Raw genomic sequence first — 20,449 nt, forward strand, 5'->3', positions numbered from 1 at the left:
ACATTTCTAACCGTTTAAATGTGTAGAAACTGTCGATTACATATTAACATTTATTTCTGATAGTTGTCGAGATCGTGGAAGGACTAAAATCGCAATAATCCCCATGTTAATACCTTAACTTTTAACCTAAAAGATTTTTTTAAAGGAAAAACAGGGCACCAATAGTCTTTCTAATCATCAACTGATAACAGTGGAATTTATCAATACTATCTCGATAACAAGAGGCCTTAACTCACAACGGATCCATGCAAAAACACATTTAATTCTTCAGATATCCAACTACCTTTGATAATAATAAAGTAGACGAGACAATCATGTACCAACATACAAGAAACTGTTCACTGCAAGACATTTAAGAGTCATTTGACACTGATCTGTAAACGTTTTTTACACGTAGAGTTACTTGTCGTTGTTTGAGCACCTTCAGACCTATAATCAGTTAACTGTAGTGCAGCTGGAAAAAAAAAAACTATAACAAAAGTTTCAGGTTTACTCTGCAAAGTAAAGGGGTTGACCTATTGAAAGTGATTGTGCTCATTAGGGTTATGGGACAGACGTACCACAAGAGGGCGCCCTCACTTATGACTACACTAGACTGATTTTTTTTCTTTTTCCCTTTTTCTTACAGAGGAACAGAAATCATCTAGAATTACATACAGTCTGTGGTTTCCAGGCAGGTCTGGTCAATCATAGCACCATACAATAGCACGTACACAAGAGAAGAGAATAAGGAAACACGCACAACACAGTTAAAGTTGAGCTGTAAATGAGCTACATTGTGTCAACAGCAGTGTTAATGGTTGCTTATCAGTCAGATGTAGGACTCGGAGCAGGCAGGCAGAGAGTGTGCAGCTAAGTTGTATTGTTATTATTCCAGTCATGCTACATGTAGTGATGTGAATGAGGTGACTCAAGGAGCTGAGCATGCCTGGATTTGTCTCATGTCAGAGTTTGTTGCATTGGAGTTGATCATGGCAGTCTACATGTTGTTTTTTAAGTGGTTTCCAGTGTTGTAGCAGCAGTTTAGCACCCAGTATTTTTTCATTTATTTGTTTGTTTTTTTGGCTCAAACAGGAAAACATGAGGCTCAACTGGAGGTCCGATATGTGCCAGTCCTTCTGTGAGTGATTCATAGTTCTTGTGGACTGTATTTTTGCTCGGAGGCAGGTTGTAAACAATATTATGCAACGGGACAACGTGCAAGTGGGTCATCAGCCAACCAGGGCGGGCAGCATTTTGAGAGATTGCATGAAAGTAATCTGTGATAACCAGTCGGTCTTGCTCTTAGGGAGCTAGCCAGAGTCAGTTAACTCATGTCAAATCTAACAACATAAATACTGAAACAAACATACACAGTTTTAAGGTTCCCCAAGAGAAAGTAGTGGTTCTGTAGTCCCTTGTCTTCCACATTGAAGGCACAGGATGAGCACGTAGCTGCAGTGAGAGTAGGTTTGGCACCGAAGATTGTGTATGCTGTGACAGGAAGTCCCTCCCAATCAGTAAAAGTCACTCCTGACTCGCTCGTCTCTTCTCCAGCTTCATTTTCAGCTCCTCATTGAGCGCTGTGGACAACCAGGGATAAACAATTTGGGATTAAAGGACTGCAGATAAACTGCTGAAATCAGCACATCTTGTACTCACTCTGTGTGAGAGGTGAAGGGGAGAGGATGAGTCGTCTCATCGGGTTGCTGGGCGAGGCCGGGACTGGTGAGGTCAGAATGCGACGGTCTGGGGCGGGGGACCTGGACAGGGGACTGCTGGAGGACCAACGATCTGCACCAGAATGGGAGCAGTGATCACGATATACTCTCTGCCTCTCATTGCACATGGTTTATATGACCGGCACAAACCTTGTTTTGGAGGAAGGACAGGGGCCCTAGGCAGGGGGCTTGAGGGGGCAGTGTGGAGGATCCTCTCTCCATTCTCATCATTGGCAGAAACATATGCTGATGACATAAACTTAACAAAATTAGTATTAAGAATTTGTTTAAAAAGGTGGGTGAGAAATGTTTAGTAATGCCTCACTTATATTCTCCTCATAAGGCTCCTCGAGTAGGAAAGGCTGAAGAGTTCCTGCTGTTTTCTCTACTAGTGCATCAATGACCTCATGAAGAGTGGCACAGGGGATCTGCAAGAAGATACCTCTGTGTTATAATAATAATAACAATAAAAACAATAACATTAACTTAAAACACACAGCTACAGTGTGTTTCATAGTTTGGATAAGCTTTACATTAAAAATAAGTATACATAATCTAGCATACAGACAAATAGTCAATCATATGTTATTGACATACTCACCTCCATATACTCATTAGATCTAAACTACGGCTAAAAAAATAATGGGAGAAAGATGAAGGGAAAGATAATCTATAAAAAATTAGTTTTCAGCAGTTGTTAAAAACAAAACACAGATTCACCCGACCTGATAGGCTGAGGGAAGCTGTTCTAAAGTTTGGGCACTCCAACTTCAAAAGCATCTCAATATCACCTCAGGCTTAAAAGTAAAAACGTGGAACAGTTCAAAGAACCTGTTCAGATAAACTGACAGGCTGAGCAGCAAGAATAGAGGTGCCTCATCAGGGCCAGTGACTTTTTAATAGCAATCTTAAAGTTGTAAATTATGAAATGACAGCGACCGATTTTTGCAGCGTTTTTTTAAATGAAAGAATCAAGTCTGGATTCCCTTGGAGGTGTATTTCAAATTTCAGTTGCAGGTCAAAAATAATACCAAGGTTTTTAGAAGATCTGATATTGGTGGAGATGGGGAACAATGTAATTGGCTGGCCTCCCTGGAGAAATTGTCAGGGCTGAACACAAGAGCCTCAGTTTTACCAGTGTTGAGATGGAGAAAATGTAAATGCATGCAAATATTAATGGCAGTGAAGCATTTGCTGAGGTAGGAGAGGGCCCTGAGGTTGTTGGGCCTAACAGAAAAGTATAGCCGTGTATCATCAGCATAGCAAAGTAGCTGTTAAGCAGAAGACCGAGGGGTACTGCATATAAACAAACAAAAACCGGTCCAAAGATTGAGCCTTGGGGACTCCACATACAAGAAGCACAAATGAGGACATATAAGTGTTAATATGAAGTATAGCCCTGATTCTCCTGCTTTCTTCAATCTCTCTACTCAAATTTAGAATTTATGTCTTACAGTTCTATTTTCAAATAATGTTTTTAAGGCCTGTGTGCCAAAATATCCACAAAAATCCTCAAAACCTGAAAACTCAAAAAGCTTTAAAGGATTAATGTGAGGACAGAGCTATATTTGATTTGGACCAGCTGTCAGTACAGAGAAAATAACAGCTCTGAAGAGATCTGAAACATCAAGTTTGTATCTGACATCCTGCATAAAAGCTCTTTATTTAAAAAAAAAATTATCCAACATAGAGCATCATGGTTAAGTAGCTGTGATTCACAATAAAAGAGGTGAACTGAGACCCGTGTTTTTAATAATCTCATGCATCAGTCTGATCAGCTGGATTTAAGCGGTTTGATGTTTGCAAAAATAAACAAACAACAACACACATTTCTTCAATAAAAACACAGCCATGATGTAATGTTAAAATTCTGAATCTATAACAGTAAGGTCTATAAGTTTTTGATCAGGCCACAATTTTGTGAATTTTGGCTCTGTGCACCACCACGATTGATTTGAAATGATGCAAATAAACTCTTTGACTCTTAACTTTGATTCAAGACAAAAATAAATAGCATTGCCCATACAGAAACTACATCATTTTTTTATATAAAAACTTAAACATTGTTTTCAGAGGGATTATTTTCAGTGCTTGAATGCAATCCTTTGCATACAAGGATTCTCTGTTGTCTGGAACTCATGGATATCACCAAACAATGTGGTTCCTTCTCTGTGATGCTCTGCCAGGCCCTTATGTGCAGCTGCTTTTGGTTGCTGCTTGTTAGTGGATTTCTGGGTTTTTTTTCCCTTGCACAGGTGAAAAGCATGCTCATTTGAACGGAGATCCTGAGACTCACTCAACCACTTTCATTTCACTTCTCTGGCTTATCAAGCTCCTGGGTTACTTTTGCTATAACCTTTTCAAACTGTACCTTTTTTACTCAAAATGTATACATCCATTTCAAAGTTCACCCACTTACTTCTATGAGCAGTCATATCATCAGTAAACACTGGTGGACTTTGTTCCACTGGCAGCCATGCATGCACATGCTATAACGCTAATTCTGGTGTATTTTACAGCCGGTGTGATCTAGTTTGGATCGTGTGCTGTTATTTTCCTTCTGCCCACTCTTCCCATTCTTGAGATAAAAGTTCATCTTGGTTTAATTTTAGCAAAGAATCTTATTGCACAATAATATATTGCTTTCTGTTTCCAAGCAAAGTCTAATCTGATCTTATTGTTCTTAAACGTAAACAGTGGTTTTTGTGTCTTGCCGTAAACCGTCTGCACATTCGTGAAGGCGTCTCTTGATTGCAGGCTTTGACAATGATACACTTACAGTGCCTCCTCGAGTGCTCTTAACTGGCTAGATGTTGTGAAGGGGTTTTTAATCAGTTAATTCCACAATCATCCACTTTACTTGTCTGTTATAGTCTTTAACATCTTTTAGTGTTGCTGAGCTGGAGAATGAAAGTATTTTTAGAAGCAGGTTTCGCCATTTGAAAGCCATAGTGATGACACTTGTGGCAGTTATTTATATGTGTCATCTGACCTAACTTTGATGGTCACTGAGATATAAAAGAATCCGCAGTCAAATCTGATAAACATTTTAAAAATGTGCTGACTTAACACCAAAATAAGATTTAAAATCACTGCTTTGTTACAAGTCTTGTATCTTGTGTCTCCTAAATGAAAAAAGGCACCCATGTCCACAATGTGTAATTACTTTTGAGCCTGTGAAAATGCTGTAGTTTCTAAATGGCTGATGCAATAATTGTTAAAATCCTTCCTTTTCTTTGTGTTTATGTCAATCACACTATTCCTGATCCACTGTGGTGTACACTAGAAAAATTAAACCTCTTCTCCTTTTCCTAATACTCATGAATCTGAAAGTAGGTCAGTTATACTAACATGTTTTACATTCCTCTTATGAAATGTTGTAAAACTGTAACTGATGACACTTGTGCACTTACAGGATTTTCAACATCAATGACATAACCACCTTGGTCCCTCTGTGTGACTCTGTAATGTCTGAAAACTGACCTGGAGCCACAAAAAAGAAAAAGACAGCATGTAATGATATTCTAGTTAACCTTTGATGTTTGTGATTTTGTAACTGCGGTTTTCAGATATTCAGAATGTGTTTACCCGTTGAGATCCTGTCGAGTAGTAACGGCCAACGAGCATCCGTCTCTGCCTGGACGAAGCAACATGTTGCCACAGTCTGGGTGTCTCTCTAAAAGGACTTCAGCCTCCGTCCGGGACACAGGCCGAAAACATCTGCAGATGAAACACACAGTATTACAGTTAATGTGGTGATATACCAAAGCCACTTTAGCTGCAGTGCATCTTCTCTATGTAGCACAGAGGAGCGCTCACGGTGGGATCTCTCCTACTAAAGGAACGGAGAGAGGCGAAGGAGGAGCTCGTGCAGGATTGCGACTTCTCCGCCTGGCTCTTTCTTTGTCCACCACCTCCTGTAGCATTTGTAGCTGCCCCGGCAGCAGTGTGAGATAGGATGGTACATTCAGCTGTAATTGGACAGGAAAAACATGTGAGAGGCAGGCTGGTACAGGGACGCAGGGACAGCAGCTGTGTAAAAGATTACCACCTACATCTATAACAGAGTAGAGGAATCCTTTCCACAGCTCCCGTGATTCCAAGTTTGGTGCCTGGAAAAGACAGCAGCAGCATTTTCTGTCTCAACAAAGATTTGTTAATTTTAGCATCTTTGCGTCTGAGTGTGTGAGCCAAGTGGCTTACTGTGAGTTTGGTCTCTCCATCCTTCATTTGGAGGATGAGCCTAGCTGCCTCTAGGTTTCTGTCCCGGCTGCAGTCGTCCTTCAGGGACACAAAGCCGCTGAGGTCCAGCTTCTCCACATACTGTTGCACACATAATTATATTTTAGTGCCAGCACACTATTATATGAAAAAAGACACACAAGATGCTATATAATCTGGAACTTACATGAGTGTCCTTGGCGTTGTTGAAGAAATACAAAGAATTCCCACACAGGCACGTCCACAGCCGCCTGGATGCCTGTCACATACAGATGGACACACAGACCTGAACTAAAAATGTTAAACCAAAAAGGGCCAGTGCTGTCTTCCCTGTCAGTGTAATGGATATTTTCCTTTTATCACCCCCACATTTCCTGTCCCTGGAGATGGCTGTAGTGAGTGAGCCTCAGCTGCTGTCAGTCTGTGGCCATGGATCACTGCGACACCCTGCACCTGAGCCATGCTCACATTACATGTCCACATTGCATTAAAAAGGAGCCTAATCAGAGAGGGGTAGGACACCTGGGGAGTGTCTTCTTTATCGTCTTCCCTATAAATAAAGCTAATACGTGAAAGTATCCTTGGGCAAAACTGCCAATTTCTCTGTGTAACTTTATTTGAAATCTAGGATATGTATTTCAGAGATCAGACTGGCGGATCAATAATTCAAAAGATTGAGTGTCTGTGAGTCAGCTAATGGACTCTGAGTGGAAACACTTGGCTGGGGTACCGTTTGTGACAATCAGATGCCCCGTTATCAACAAAATACAGTCCTGTTCGGTTCATGTGGCAATAACATGTAATGTTCGACAGCAGTCGTGATTTCTGTCATTCAGACGCTGTGATTAGATGCTACATCGTTGCATGCTTTGCCTCCAATATGCTTCACCGCTGTGTGAATTAAATAAATCCCCGCCAGCAGCAGCAGTGCAGTTTCGCCTCACCCATTCTCGCACAATAAGGAAGTTGACAGCTCTCTGGGAATGGTGGCTCAGCCGGTGTGCGGTCCATACACACATATACACACATATACACACATATACACACACACCGACTTCCAGCATCTACAGGACGCGCCGAAACCAAAATACGGCAATTGATGTGCACCGGGTGAGCCTACCTTTTCTTTCGGTCCTCGCTTCTCCAGGTACCCTTCGTAGTAACAGGGCGGGAGCTGTGCCCGCTGCCCCCCTGGTCCGGAGCGCTGCCTGACGGGTGCAGCCGCCATGAGTGTCGCTGGCTGGCCACCGAACGAGGACAAAGGGGCGCTGAGTAATTCGGGGACTGACACGCCTTCCCCGATGAGATAGTGCCGTGGCAATAATCCAACAGCTGGCTGATGCAGCCTGCTGTGTCTGGGGGTCATGCAGACGGGTGGTTATAGAGATTAAAAATAGGATGACTGGGGGATGAAGTCCCAAGTATTGAGATGTTTAGTGAGCAAGAAAAAAAAGAGCATTTGTCGAAACGTCAAAATATGTATTGTGTGATAATCAACGAAAAAAAAAAAAATCAAAACAAAAACTGTAGCAGTTTAGTTTTACACAGACACACGGGACAAATTACTTAACATTTATTTAAAGAAGCAAATGGACAGCATTCATTCATACACCACATTAATTATACAATACACAAGATTACATTTAGCATAGAGGTAATTCATACATCCTAAAGATAATCCAGGATAATCCCACTTTTAGTCTCAACATTTCTCCCTATTGTGTCACAGTTACAAAAAATGAGGCATTGCATATGGCAAAAGCTAGAATAAAAAAAACACAAAAAGTTAGGCTACTTTCACAGAAAATTCAAAAGCGTGCATGATGGGGGGGAAAAAAGAAATAAAAGCTTTATTTCCACAGTAAGAGCAGCAGCTGACAAAAGCTGATCTTAGCCCTTTGTTCTTCATGAATATTATACAAGCTACAGAACAGCTCAACCTGAGCCCCTGAGTCCCTGACCCTCCTCCTCTCCTAAACTTGGGAAGGGGGCTTTTGATTAGGTGTAATGAGGCATGTAAACCCACACCTGAACCACAATTATTAGTCTGCTATGCCAAACCCCCGGTGCAATGCATACCACTAATAACAGAGCACAGATGCAAGCAAAACATTAAGAGGTATCTACTGTGATAGCAATGATGGTATTATGGACTGGGAGACTGAGCCTCAGAGGCACCGTGGGCTTGGGATGGGGTAGATAATGAGAAAGGGGGTAGGGGCACAGGGGCAGGTGGTGAATAACGCATAGTGGGGGAGGGCATAATCCAGTGCTGTGTGCCCTTGCCTGCTGAAAAGACCTGTCTGTTCCACTCTCAGTTTAAATGGAGATGGGAGAGATGAGTGGGGCAGGGGGCGGTCTAACAAGGGGATCATGACAAGAGGAGAAAGTTGGCATTCTAGTGAACAGCACAGACCATGACAGTTCATAGTTTGCTTGTAATAGGCTTAATTGGAACTGAAACCAGCCATTGTGCAAAGGTCCTTCCTTATTATTTGTAAATTCAGTACACAGTCACTGGAAGATAGTAACCCCCATCAGGTCTGATGCAGTTTCGGCCTGAAAACTGAGGCAGGTACAAAAAACACCAAACACACATCAGATTAAATTCCACGCATCAAATTGGAGGTTAGAATAATAAGGCCAAGCTCACCCGAGCACTGACGTGGAAAATGCACCAGTGACAGAAAGTTCATGAAACAAACAGCTGAATTAAAAAAAAAAAAAAAAAAAAAAACACCCCACAGAACATTATGAGTGACACTGCCAGCAGTATCAATAGAGCCTGAGAAAACAGGAACTAAAAGAACATGGTTTTGGCTTTGGTGTAACGTTGCACAACATGAACGGTGGGATGCTGCATGTAATCATCTGAAATATCAACACAATTGTGCACACGAACAGCCCTTTGCATTTTGGAAATTTAAAAAAAAAAAAAAATTCTTTGGCATCCATGTTGAATAAAATGAGGGCAGTATGATCTAGGTTGTAAGTAACCTGCGTTACATAATGTTAAATTGTAATTTTTAGAGTTTAACTGCAATTCTTTTTGTTAATGCTAAAACTACCAATGTTTAGAAAAAAATACATCTATTGACTCACTCACGCTGTTTCAACATCTGCAAACTAAAACTTAGGACAAACTACCCAACATAGATTTGGTAAGAAACAGCCAACAAACATCACAGAATAGTGTTGCTGAATAAGGAGCTAAGAAGAAACTCTGTGACCACTAGAGGGCGGCAGAGACTAAACATTGATAAAGGGTAGCCAGTCCTCCATGTTGGCGCACAGTACTAAGGCCTTAAGGTACAGAGATTAAAAATGGGAGTGTATGAATAGTGTTTAGAGGAACGCATGCATGTGTGTAGTACCAATATGAACAATGCATAGAACGAAACGTAATATTCTGAGTATAAAAACAGGATAAGAAAAATAAAGTTGTTGCACTTAGGAGTTTGTAGACCATTTCTTCCCCAAACACCATTCTCTCTCAGCATTTCTTAATCAGTCCTGGTGATAGAGGTGTAGTGTAAAAAGTGCACAGGTGCATAGAGAATGGCTATAAAACTCAGGATATGACAGAAGCACCCAAATATTACGATATAATTTGGCTCATCGAACATTCCTCTGCCCTTGATGTTTTTACAAATCTGTGTGTACTCTTTAACCTTGAGATACAAAATAATATTGGTCATTGTCTTGATATTTACTCTTTATATAATCTTTGTTATCAAGAGATCTGGTAATCCTTTATCCTCCACTCTTCATAATCTTAACCCCTGCTGTTTTCAGTGTGGCAGAGGGACCATCACTTCAACATAGTTGGTGGGGAAGTATCCTGATTTTCCACGGAGGCTTCCTTCATACCAGTTCTCATCGATTTGAGAGACCAATTTAATGATGTCACCCTCCTGGAAGCCCAGCTCTCCGTCATTCTCTGGCTCAAAGTCATACATGGCCTTACAGCAAGGCTCAGCTAAAGAAAGAGACAGAGGCACAGAGATGGAGAAAGGGAGAAAAACAAAACAAAAAACAAATACAGTTATTCCATGGAAACAATTTCCCTTCAACGAGGTTAGTATATTCTCCTTTGAAAGGTTTTCATTATAGGGAATTTAACACCAATGTTTTCCAGTCCACTCTGTAGCCATGAAGTCCAAGTCATAAAAACTGGAAACATAAAGACTTTTAAGTTAGTCACCAGTGTGCTTAAGGAGAATCCTTCTGAACCTCAAGAAATCAATGCAGGAGTACAAATCAGGCTACATATTTTCCCCATTATTTTCTTCTCTTTTGTCTGAGAATTGATTCAGACTTTAAACTGCAAATTAAATATTTGGGTACATCACGATTGTTTTTTTTTCTTCTTGAGATTCAGAAGATTCAGTCATCAGTGCACTAAGCTGTCAGATACATACAACTTCATACATAATACCATACTCAATGGTTATTTAAGATGTGTTTTTGTTTGCCAATGAATGAATGTATGTATCTGCAGCCTTGGTTATTAATTGACCCACCAATCACAGTGTAGCAAAGCTAGTGAGACACTTCACACTAATGCATAAACTTTTCTGCTACAAAGATGTGCAACAGGCTGAGTAGTAGTAGTAGTAATAGTTTTAAGTTCAGTGCAAGTGACACATTTTCTTCCTCTGTCCACTCACGCCGTCTGTTCTTGATGGACGGTCTTTGGAAGGATGGCCCTTGATACTGTGCTGTGTTTGCTTAATGTTGCAGAAGGAAAGACACATCAGTCATATGAATGAGACGCACGCACGCACGCACGCACACACACAATATGAAGAGGGAAAAAACAGAATGAAAGAAGTGTACCAGAAGAGTAAGCTGGAGGGCTTGAAGCGGATGAAGAGCATCCTCCGTTTGAGTGTTCTACTTCTCCAAAATCAAAGGCTGGTTTGGGTTTGGGTGTGTACTCTTGTCTTGGGCGAGACTGAGCATCATTTACCCTGCAAACAATCAGAATCACAAACCATTACCTCTTTGAGCTCACAAGTAGAAGATGTGCCAATACAAATACAGACATGCTAACAAAGAGTTGGCCGATCTTATTTTGGGCTTTAATCCAATCACAAAAACTAGACACATTTTATTAAAAGAAAACAAAATGATCTAAAGTTCTAAACTAAACTGATATTTTGTTTCTCTAACAGAAAAACAAAAAACTAAACATATTTTGCAGCTTGGTATTCATTGGATGTAATCAGATGGATAAAAGATACGGCTGAATCATCCTGTCATGAGCCAGAGGACGAAGCCTCAACATACAAAAGGCATGCCACTTTCCAAAAATAGTCTGGTGCTGACCTTTCTCTCAGTTTGTCAGAAAGCTCCTCCATGATCTGTGTGGCCTGTCTGTGATACTGCAGCAGAGACTCCACAAAAGACGACAGCTGACTCACCTGCTCCACCTACAAAGGCAGAAACATGATGAGTATTTAAAAAACAGAAAAAAGAAACGAAACATGGTGACAGCAAATACCACACCAAACAGGTTTGACGGGTTTCGCGTAACTGCACAGCACATTGGAAAAAAAACAAGGCAAGTCAGGTGATACGTACTGCCCTTAAATACTTGTGTTTTTTGATGTTGGAGAACCTGTGAGCTGCCAACTACATGCATTTCCAAAACATGCAACAGTGAAACAGTTGGGCAATGTAATTTCACATGGTTCTCATGTTCGCTACGTAGTTTCTTATGTGACTTGCCACTCTTTTCTCAGTTTAGTGCTACTGTATTAATGAACCATTACAGACTTTAACAAGTAATCCATCAGCATACCTTGCATTATAATACATTTCCTCCTAGACTTAGATCTGCAAGTACTGGTACACAGATAGCTTGGCAGCCACAAAATCTGCCCTAAATCATTATTCTTGCTAAAATGATTAAAGATGACTATAGACTAAATAACCATGTTTGTTGACACTGAACTAGGTTAACAATTGGTCAAAATTAAAAGCTACTGCTGCTTTTAAACTCATTGGGGATCTCTTGTCACAATACATTCAGTCTCTATCAAAGTATTTTTCATTATGCATAATGCTGATAGTGCTGTAGAATAACAAAGAGTGTCTCACTGGCACTCCTGCAGATATATAATCTAAGTTTATACAGTCTTCCTACAAGTTAATCCTTTTGGTCTTACACAGAGCCACAAATGTGGCATTAATCACATCAATACTTTTGTTACATCAGACTCATTAAACAATGTCAGGTTTTCTTACAACTATCTGTTGAAGGAACTTGGCGCAGCAGTTCTAAAAGCCACATTGTACTACTTAATACTCACATCTGTCTCCAGGAGGTTGTGCATTGAGCGCTCAGCCAGTTCTTTGGACTCGTGGAACTTTTCCAGGGCCTGCCTGATCTCTTCATCTTGGATTTTACCTTGACGTTTCTTTTTATAGTCATAGTCTAGACGGCGGCCCTCCAACTTCTTCAGGTGGAACTGCAAAGTGGGGGTGGGAGATTAGTGTTACAATTAGGAGGATGAAATTTCACAGAATATATACTATCATACAAACATCAAAAGATTTTCACTTGTTCATAACTGCTTTGACAAATTTTCTTTGTCATTAGTGTAATTCAATGTCAGCTTGGATTCTGAATACTTTTTTATAACATTGTAACTCACATGCAGACTGTAGAGCTCATTAGTGAATGCCTAGGCCTGTATGCGCAAAATCTTTTGAGTCTACCTGAATGTCTTTGATGTCCTTTTCAGCGATTCCCTGCAGTGGGTCGATAAAGTTCTGCTTCACATCAATATCCAGCGCATCCTTGACCTCAGCCAACCTCTTCATTGACTCTCCTGCATCTATAAGAGCCCCACCTGTGGAAAATGCACACACAATTAGCATGAGCATGCCTAAGATAATATGAGTCATGTAATTAGCAACAATCAAACACAACAAAGCCCCCAAATTAACAATGTCTGTCGGCAACCCCCTCACAAATGCACACAACTCCCCTATCATACTGTCCACATTCTTGTGTCTTTTCCTAATTTAAAGCATATGCTATCAAGTATAACATGCCTCTTCTACCTTATATCTTTTCCTGCTATTAACTGCTGTTCTTACCAAAGTTGCTACTCTCGCCGATTTCATGTCCATATTTAGTCATACACTCCCCCAGCAGGCCCTCAGCCTGGGGGTAGCCTGGACTGTTGACCTGCCCACGGATTTTGGAAACTGTGGAGAGCATGCTAAGCTTAGCTCTCGTTGCTGGATTAGGCTGGATGTACTCTGTTGTTTTATTGAGGACTTCCACTACTGCTTTGCTAGTAATATCAGCTTTCTGGTGGCACACAAGAAATGAAAAAAATTTAATGCAAGTTGAATGCCATTAGGGCCACTTATGTAAATCAAAGGAAGCTGGAAGAAATTATTTCAACAAGCTAATACAACTTAAACACATGAGCTGTAAGTATTATGTGGAATGCAATAAATACCCTTTCAAGGTCCTTGAAGTCTTCATCCAGTTTGGTTCCCTCTGCACCTCCAACCTTCTCACTCATCAACTGTGAACCCAGAGCAAACAGAAAAATACAACTGACTGAAATTAACATTCTGACTGGCCTTCACGGAGGATTACGAAGACTGAAAAAGAAAAATATTTCATATAAAATTTCTATTGATATCCCTGTGAATGTTTCTGAAAACTGTAAGCCACTTTTTCTACAAATGTTGTAAACATTTGAGCTTGACAAATTCTGGCTTCTCTAAATAATCTCCAGAGAATCTAAAATGCTGGTTGTCTGCGCCAACACAAAATGCCTAACCCTTTGCATACAACTCTATCCACTTCCAGATCCAAGGACACCTGTGCTTTTAGAATAGAATAGAATTCAACTTTATTGTCATTGCACATGTCACAAGTACAAGGCAACAAAATGCAGTTTGTTTCCATCCAGAAGTGCTTTAGCCATGATACAGATATATTACAAATATATGTTAGCAATAATATAGATATGTGAGTATATTACAGAAATGGGTCTATTATGGTATGTTATAATGTACACGGTATGAAGTATGTTATGAATATGCTATAACTATAAGTATGTACAGGCTGTAGTGAGTACAGGCTATGAACAGGATATAAATATGAAAAACTATACAGAATATGAAATTTAAAAAACTATACAGAAATATGAGATATACAGTTATACAGAAATGTGAACTATGCAGTTTATAAACAGTTGTAGAATTAAAAATTATCGAATTGTACAGAATGATTATTTACAGAGAATTATACATTAATGCAGTTAAGATAAGTGAAATATGTGGATAATTTCTACAGAGGCTATAGTGCTAGTGGTTGAGAGTGGTGGCTCAGTCCATGTTATTATTGTGTGTATGAGGGTACAGTTGTCCATTGTGTGTGTAGGTGGTTGTGGATGTGTGTATGTCCATGTGTTAACGTGGGTCAGATGTCAGGAGGCAGAGTTCAGGAGTCTGACAGCTGTGGGGAAGAAGCTGTTCCGGTACCTGATGGTCTTAGTCCGGAGGCTCCTGTAGCGCCTCCCAGAGGGCAGGAGGGTGAAGAGTCCATGTGATGGGTGACAGGGGTCTTTGATGATTTTCCCAGCCCTTTTCAGACACCGCTTCCTGTAGATGTCCTTTATGGCAGGAAGTGGTCCTCCGGCGATGCGTTGGGCAGTTTTCACAACCCTCTGCAACGCCTTTGCTTTTGTTGCTTTTAAAACTTTGTTGTTTATCTTTCAAGATTTTGTTTTAATTAACTCCCAAGTTCCAATACTTGTCCATTTTCCATGGGGGAAGCAACCTCCTCAGCTCTGTGTGAGGGACTGAGTTCTTTCCTCTTTACTTAGAACCATAATTCCATAAGGAATTATACTAGAAGTTTTCCTTTTTTCCATTAGGCCAGCACAGACTTTTAGCAGAGTTTCCTACACTACAGCCACATCCATGGATAATTTTAATAATCACAGATGCAGGCTTCATCTTTCTTCCACTAGGTCTCCTGGCAAGCCAAACAGAGGCTCATTGTGTGTGCGCGCTCTTATTTCAGTTCAGTTCAGTCCAGTGCAGCTGTCAGCAACACACTACACATAAAACTCTATGAACAGATGGATCGATCAATCTCTCCAGTTTATTGTACACAGGCCTGGCAATGTTTTTTTCTAACGTTCAATGACTCTGAAATTCGCCCTAAGCACCTATCACCAAAGGGTTCATGGGAAATAGATTAGCCCTGGATGTTTCCCTATTTAGAAACTGAAATCAAAGAATCTCTTTGTACCAGATGAGAAGTTGTTATGCACAGTGGGAAGTCAAAACTTAGCTCATTGCAGCTCTGTGGTTTTCTGCCCTTATAACAAATCTGATCTGATCTGAAACTAATCAAAGGCTTGAGTTAAAAATACAACTATTTTTCTGTGCTTTATTGAACACAGACAAACACACATTCCCATTGCAGGAGGGAAAACAGTGAGTGAACATTTGGCTTTAATAACTCACCAAACCTCCAGCAATGACCTCAAACAAGCAATTAGGTGCAGATCTGACCTTGCAATGTTAGCTTAGCCATCTTCTATTGAGCACCACACGAGACAGTGGCAGGTTTAATTCAGCTTAGTCCAAGAAATGTCTTTGGCCAACAAGAAAAGTAAAACCAATTCAGCTCCTGTGAAAGGGTTTGGCTTCAGTATACTAAGGAGCAGAAATTACCACTTTAAAATCAAATTCATTTCCAAGTTCAAAATGGGCTAATTATAATGAATTATAATGTCAAATGGGGCCCAGCAGGCCCCATTTGAGCTGACATATTTTCTGTAAAAATATGTTGGATGATCCATATGACACCATGACACAGTCTGACAAGATGACTGGCAGTCTCCAAAAACTGGCAAAAAGGGAATACTGTAGCCAAAAGATGCAAAGCACAATGCCAAAACACTACACACTTCCTCCCTTTCAGAATCAGAATCAGAATACTTTATTCATCCCGAGGGAAATTAGGGGTTACAGCAGGCAGCACGCTAATGGCGCATGCGCACTCACAAAGGATGATCTCCCTCCATCTCACCCTATCCCTAACATTCTCTTTTTTCACACCAACACTGAGGATCTCTTCCACCACTAGCTCCATGAATCTCCTCTGTGGTCTTCCTCTGTTCCTCTGGCATGGCAGCTCTATATTATTGGTAAAAACACAAAACTCTGACCTGGGCCTGCACGTCTGGGGTAGGGCTGGGCCATATTATACCGTTCACGGTAATACTGGTATAATGTTAGGCAACGATAGGAAAATGAAATATCGCGATAGAATGGGAGTAAAACGCGCATGCGCAGTGCCTTTGTTTTCATACGCACATGGCCAATTGTTGAGTGAAACAGATGAACCAGAATTGGTTTGTAAAAATGGTGCAACTTCCGTGATGTGGAACTGGTTTGGTGTTTGTCCGTCAGATACACAACAAAGCACATTTTTTTGCAGAACATGCAAGCGGCCGTTGTTATTGTCATATTTGTCGGACTAAGATGCTCTTAAATCTGGGAGTAATCTGGGTCCTAAACTCCGTATTCTTCAGGTCAAACAACACTGCAGCATCACTTAGAGTTAAAAACTGTCTAAATTCTTTCATCTTTAATAAAACGATCAGCATTGCTGCTTTACCAGGTGTAACTATAAAGTTTAACTTCCAGGCATCCATGAAAACAAAAGTTATTACATTTAACGGAGTTAGAAGTTAGCAGGAAGCTAGCGGAAGTTAGCTCGCTAGTTTCGCTAGTTACCTAAGCATGATATAGCATGTTCTGACTGAGAGATTTCTGAAAAAAAATCAAACGTACAGCTCTGCTATCACTTCCAACATAAATGAAGACAGGAAACTAAACAGCAGTGACGTTTGTAGGGTTACTGAAGTTGGGCTAGCTGGTATATAATGATGTGCTACGTGATCGCTAGCGACACAGCTATGTTAGCATAACATAAACAGTGAAGCTGGAGGACGAACACTAACACTTTTCCACTTATAAAAGTTAACGTGAAGGTTCTTCATGGTTAGAGACAAATGCAATCGCATGGCAGGGTGCTGTAAACGGACCAAACTTCAGTCAGGAGAACAACTGAGATAATCCATCCACAATACGAGGTTAGTCATTAATATACTGCAACAACATGGGAATAGAGCAGCTGCCAGAGAATTCAACATTAATGAATCAATGGTACAGAAGTGGAGGAAGCAAGAAGAATGAGTTTAATAAAGTTTGATTTATCTGACTGCTTTGTTTCGCTTAATGTGCCTTATAATCCCGTGCACCTTATGGTCCGAAAAATGCGTACTGCACACTGCAGCTTAATGTTGCAAAGCACCTCTTTTTAACTTCAGTGGATATTATACATGGTTATGCTCAGGATATGTCAGCCCATTTCTACTGGAAATGCCTTTTGGTTAAACTTTCAGCAAGGAATTTGCATTTGCACTGTTACATTTTTATAAAGCTTTAATGTACATAAAAACCAGCTTCTTGTTTAAGTGAAAATAAATGGAAGGTTGTCTTTTTGCGCTAGTAATGTTGTGGAGTTGTATTTTGTCTCGCATCAATTATATCGTCGGTTATATCATCATCACAAATTTTCAAATATATATCGTGATAAATATTTTTGGCCATATCGCCCTGCTCTAGTCTGGGGTATTTGTTTGGGATATTTTAATAAGATAAAGGGTAAAGCAACACAAAGTCCTTCTAATAAGGAGCAAATTAAAAATGGCCTCTGAAGAATGGCAGAAATTTGTGCAACACTGGTGGCCACATGCTGAGGAGAGATTAGTCTGTCAAACATAAAGGAAGTCTTAATAATCTGAGTAATTAAAGGTGCACTGATTTTTTTGATACGGTTATGAACCATTCAGCATTTATGTGATATTGCACAGGGATTTGGCACTTCACTTATAAACTGTAAAACATGCTGAAGGGCTTGTTTATTTAGTTGTTTCCTGCAACAGTGGCTATAGGAAATAAAAATTGTGGGGGGTTTTGTGTGGGCAAAGTACTAAAAATAGTAATTTGAAAAATCGCACATTTTATTTAAGATTTAACTTTAAAATGTAAATGTAGAATCTATATGTAATTAATATCTAGGCCATATGACGTAAGTCTGTTAGGCAATTACCTTACACAACTAATAATCTCCACCCCATTTTTTTCTTTTAAAACCTGAATGACAAGATGCTTAGCTGTGCTGGGCCAGGTAGTACAACTCAGATAAAAAAAACACTCAGTATAAATCTTGTGTGTTTGCAGCCATAGCATATTAAATAATTCTTGATTTTTCTATGACAGAAACTGGTCACTGTTCTGTATAGTTAGCAAACCACTTGTGCAGCTAGTTTAGCAAGAACTGGTTTCTGTGGATTCACCTATCCGTTGTTACAGTACTAACATAACAACTAGATCTGTGTTATTACTTGTGAGTTTGAAGCTGGCTTGGGCAGTATCCACATTACTAGGATTCCATTACTTACAATGGAGGACGCACACACCCACCGACGTAAGCGCAATCCCTTTTATATCACATGATGTTAGCAAAGCTGGTACAGGGACAACGCAGGTCATGGGCAGGTTTTGCATTTACATCAAAGGGCAGCTATTTATGTTTCTCTGATAACAAGCATTACTGTTAATGGATAAGTGGAAGCTGGAGACAAACCCAGTACAATAAATTCATGATGTAACAAGAATGCACAGACTTAAATTTGTGTAATCATCTGAATCTAAGCTTTCAAATCCCTCAGCTGTCTATGTTAACGTGTGCTGCTTCAGTTTTTACATGCTTGTTATGTGACATAGGAGATGCTCAGCAATGAGAAAAGCTAATGTTTAAAACACAGCACTGAACTCTTAAGCTTAGAGTTTTATACTTCCTTATTGAAGATGGAAAAAAAAAAAAAAGAACATTACACCAGGTGACTGATGAACAGAATATCTAAGAAATAATGACAGATCATTTTACACAGCTGGGAAACATATGAAACGTAAACACTTAAAATTAGTTTACTTTTAACTGTTATCATCTTAACAGGACAGCTCATCTGTCTCGGGGTTGTTGCGATACACCAAGAAACAGATAAGGAACCTTAGTTTTGAACAAGACTGGCTAACTGCCCTGCTATGGAAAACAACAACAACAACAACAACAACAAAACACTGAAAAGATACGAAGAAACTCCACCCAACGTACGAGGTCTCTGTTTGGGAGACGGAAAAGAAACCTCCGATTGTCTGCTGCTCTTTTAACATCAATTTAACAAGAGCACAAGCCAAGTAGTACAAAACTTTGGTAGAAGCTCGGTACAAATACTGTTCCCAGGTCTCACTTTCTTAGGGGAAAAAGTAATTTATCAGAAAACAGTGGGTGCATAAATACAAATCGTTAGACTTGAGGAAAACAAAACTTTTATAGAAAGATTAACAGCTGGGTTAACCAGTGCTGTGTCAATGTTTCGCTAATTAGCATTAGCTAAGATAAAGTCAACTATTAACTTTTACGTTAGCCGTTACGTTAGCAACACATTTGTCATATTCTGAAATGTTTAACAAAAACATAGCCTATGGTATATGCAGCAAGCTGGAGGTGTTTAATTGTTTGTTGTTAAAGTTTTCCGTTGTGCTTAACCAGGTAGTCAGAATGCTACATGGCTAACTAAACGACAGGCTAATGTTTAACTGTCGCGCGCTTACCTGAGTGGCTTTGTAAATCTGTTTTTTAAATCCTGCGACGGACATCTTTGCAGGTTTCAGCGTTGCCACCTGGACCTCAAAGAAGGGGGGAAACGTAAGGAAAGCAGTTGCTCTAAGTTCACAGCACAAACAGCGACTGAGCAACACGTCTCCAAACTTTGGATCGTGGATGAGAAGTTTGCTAAGCAACCACAGTTTCCTGGCTTCAGGTTCGTGTGGGAGGCTCCATCCGGCTGGATAAAGTAGACCAAAGCACTTCGTGTAGACTAATAAATAAAAATACTAATAAACTGCCCACCTTAAGGTATCGTTACTCCATATTAAAACTGCAAGTACTGAAGCCTAAAGGTTGTTTCTCTATTCTAATAAGTAACTGGTCATTCGTTTTTCCACACGATTTCCACTACTGATTCACCTATTATATTTTCAAATAATATTTTATAGCTGAATATAAAAGATTAAAATGCATTTTAAAAAGTAAAAAAAAAAATCTAAACCTTAATTTGAGGTGTTAAATTAATTTACTGAGGACAAAACGAGTTTGTAGGAAGAAAGTCACAGTCAGCTAAAGTGATTTCCTGAACTAATTCTAGCAAATCGATTTTTGTTGTAGATCTATGGTTAATGGCATGTGGAAACTTTAGAGTGTACAGTGTACAAGATCAAGTACAACAATGCTCTTGGCTTTTCACGTTTGGTTTTAGCCCACACCGAACGGTAACCATATGCAAGAACTTTTTTCATGCAGCACTGTGAATTTTCTTTAGGTTCTAGTCAGAATGTATTTATCA

At 39.9% G+C, this 20,449-nt stretch overlaps 2 protein-coding genes across 3 annotated transcripts; both read right to left on the minus strand.

Moving 5' to 3' along the window:
* Window positions 1-242: 242 nt before the first annotated feature.
* On the minus strand, window positions 243-7,438 carry stap2a (signal transducing adaptor family member 2a). The gene is made up of 11 exons (XM_026150650.2): window positions 7,042-7,438; window positions 6,109-6,180; window positions 5,904-6,023; window positions 5,756-5,812; window positions 5,520-5,671; window positions 5,289-5,420; window positions 5,114-5,183; window positions 2,026-2,128; window positions 1,851-1,946; window positions 1,642-1,773; window positions 243-1,562 (listed from the first exon to the last, which is right to left on the minus strand). Exons 1-11 carry the CDS (start codon window positions 7,285-7,287, stop codon window positions 1,507-1,509), a joined length of 1,236 nt encoding a protein of 411 aa, XP_026006435.1. The 5' UTR covers window positions 7,288-7,438; the 3' UTR covers window positions 243-1,506.
* A 1,396-nt stretch (window positions 7,439-8,834) lies between these two features.
* LOC113010947 (endophilin-A2-like) lies at window positions 8,835-19,889 on the minus strand. Of its 2 annotated transcripts, XM_026150247.2 has the most exons (9): window positions 19,659-19,889; window positions 13,403-13,471; window positions 13,032-13,248; window positions 12,648-12,781; window positions 12,239-12,397; window positions 11,253-11,356; window positions 10,761-10,894; window positions 10,592-10,651; window positions 8,835-9,900 (listed from the first exon to the last, which is right to left on the minus strand). In XM_026150247.2, the coding sequence occupies exons 1-9, from the start codon at window positions 19,701-19,703 to the stop codon at window positions 9,713-9,715; spliced, it is 1,110 nt and encodes a 369-aa protein (XP_026006032.1). In that variant the 5' UTR covers window positions 19,704-19,889; the 3' UTR covers window positions 8,835-9,712. The 2 variants fall into 2 exon arrangements, with proteins under 2 accessions (XP_026006032.1, XP_026006033.1); XM_026150248.2 differs by lacking the exon at window positions 10,592-10,651 and having other exon boundaries at window positions 19,659-19,867.
* Window positions 19,890-20,449: the final 560 nt, after the last annotated feature.

Source organism: Astatotilapia calliptera, chromosome 18 (assembly GCF_964374335.1).
Source record: "Astatotilapia calliptera chromosome 18, fAstCal68.1, whole genome shotgun sequence".
NCBI classification, from domain to species: Eukaryota; Metazoa; Chordata; class Actinopteri; order Cichliformes; family Cichlidae; genus Astatotilapia; species Astatotilapia calliptera.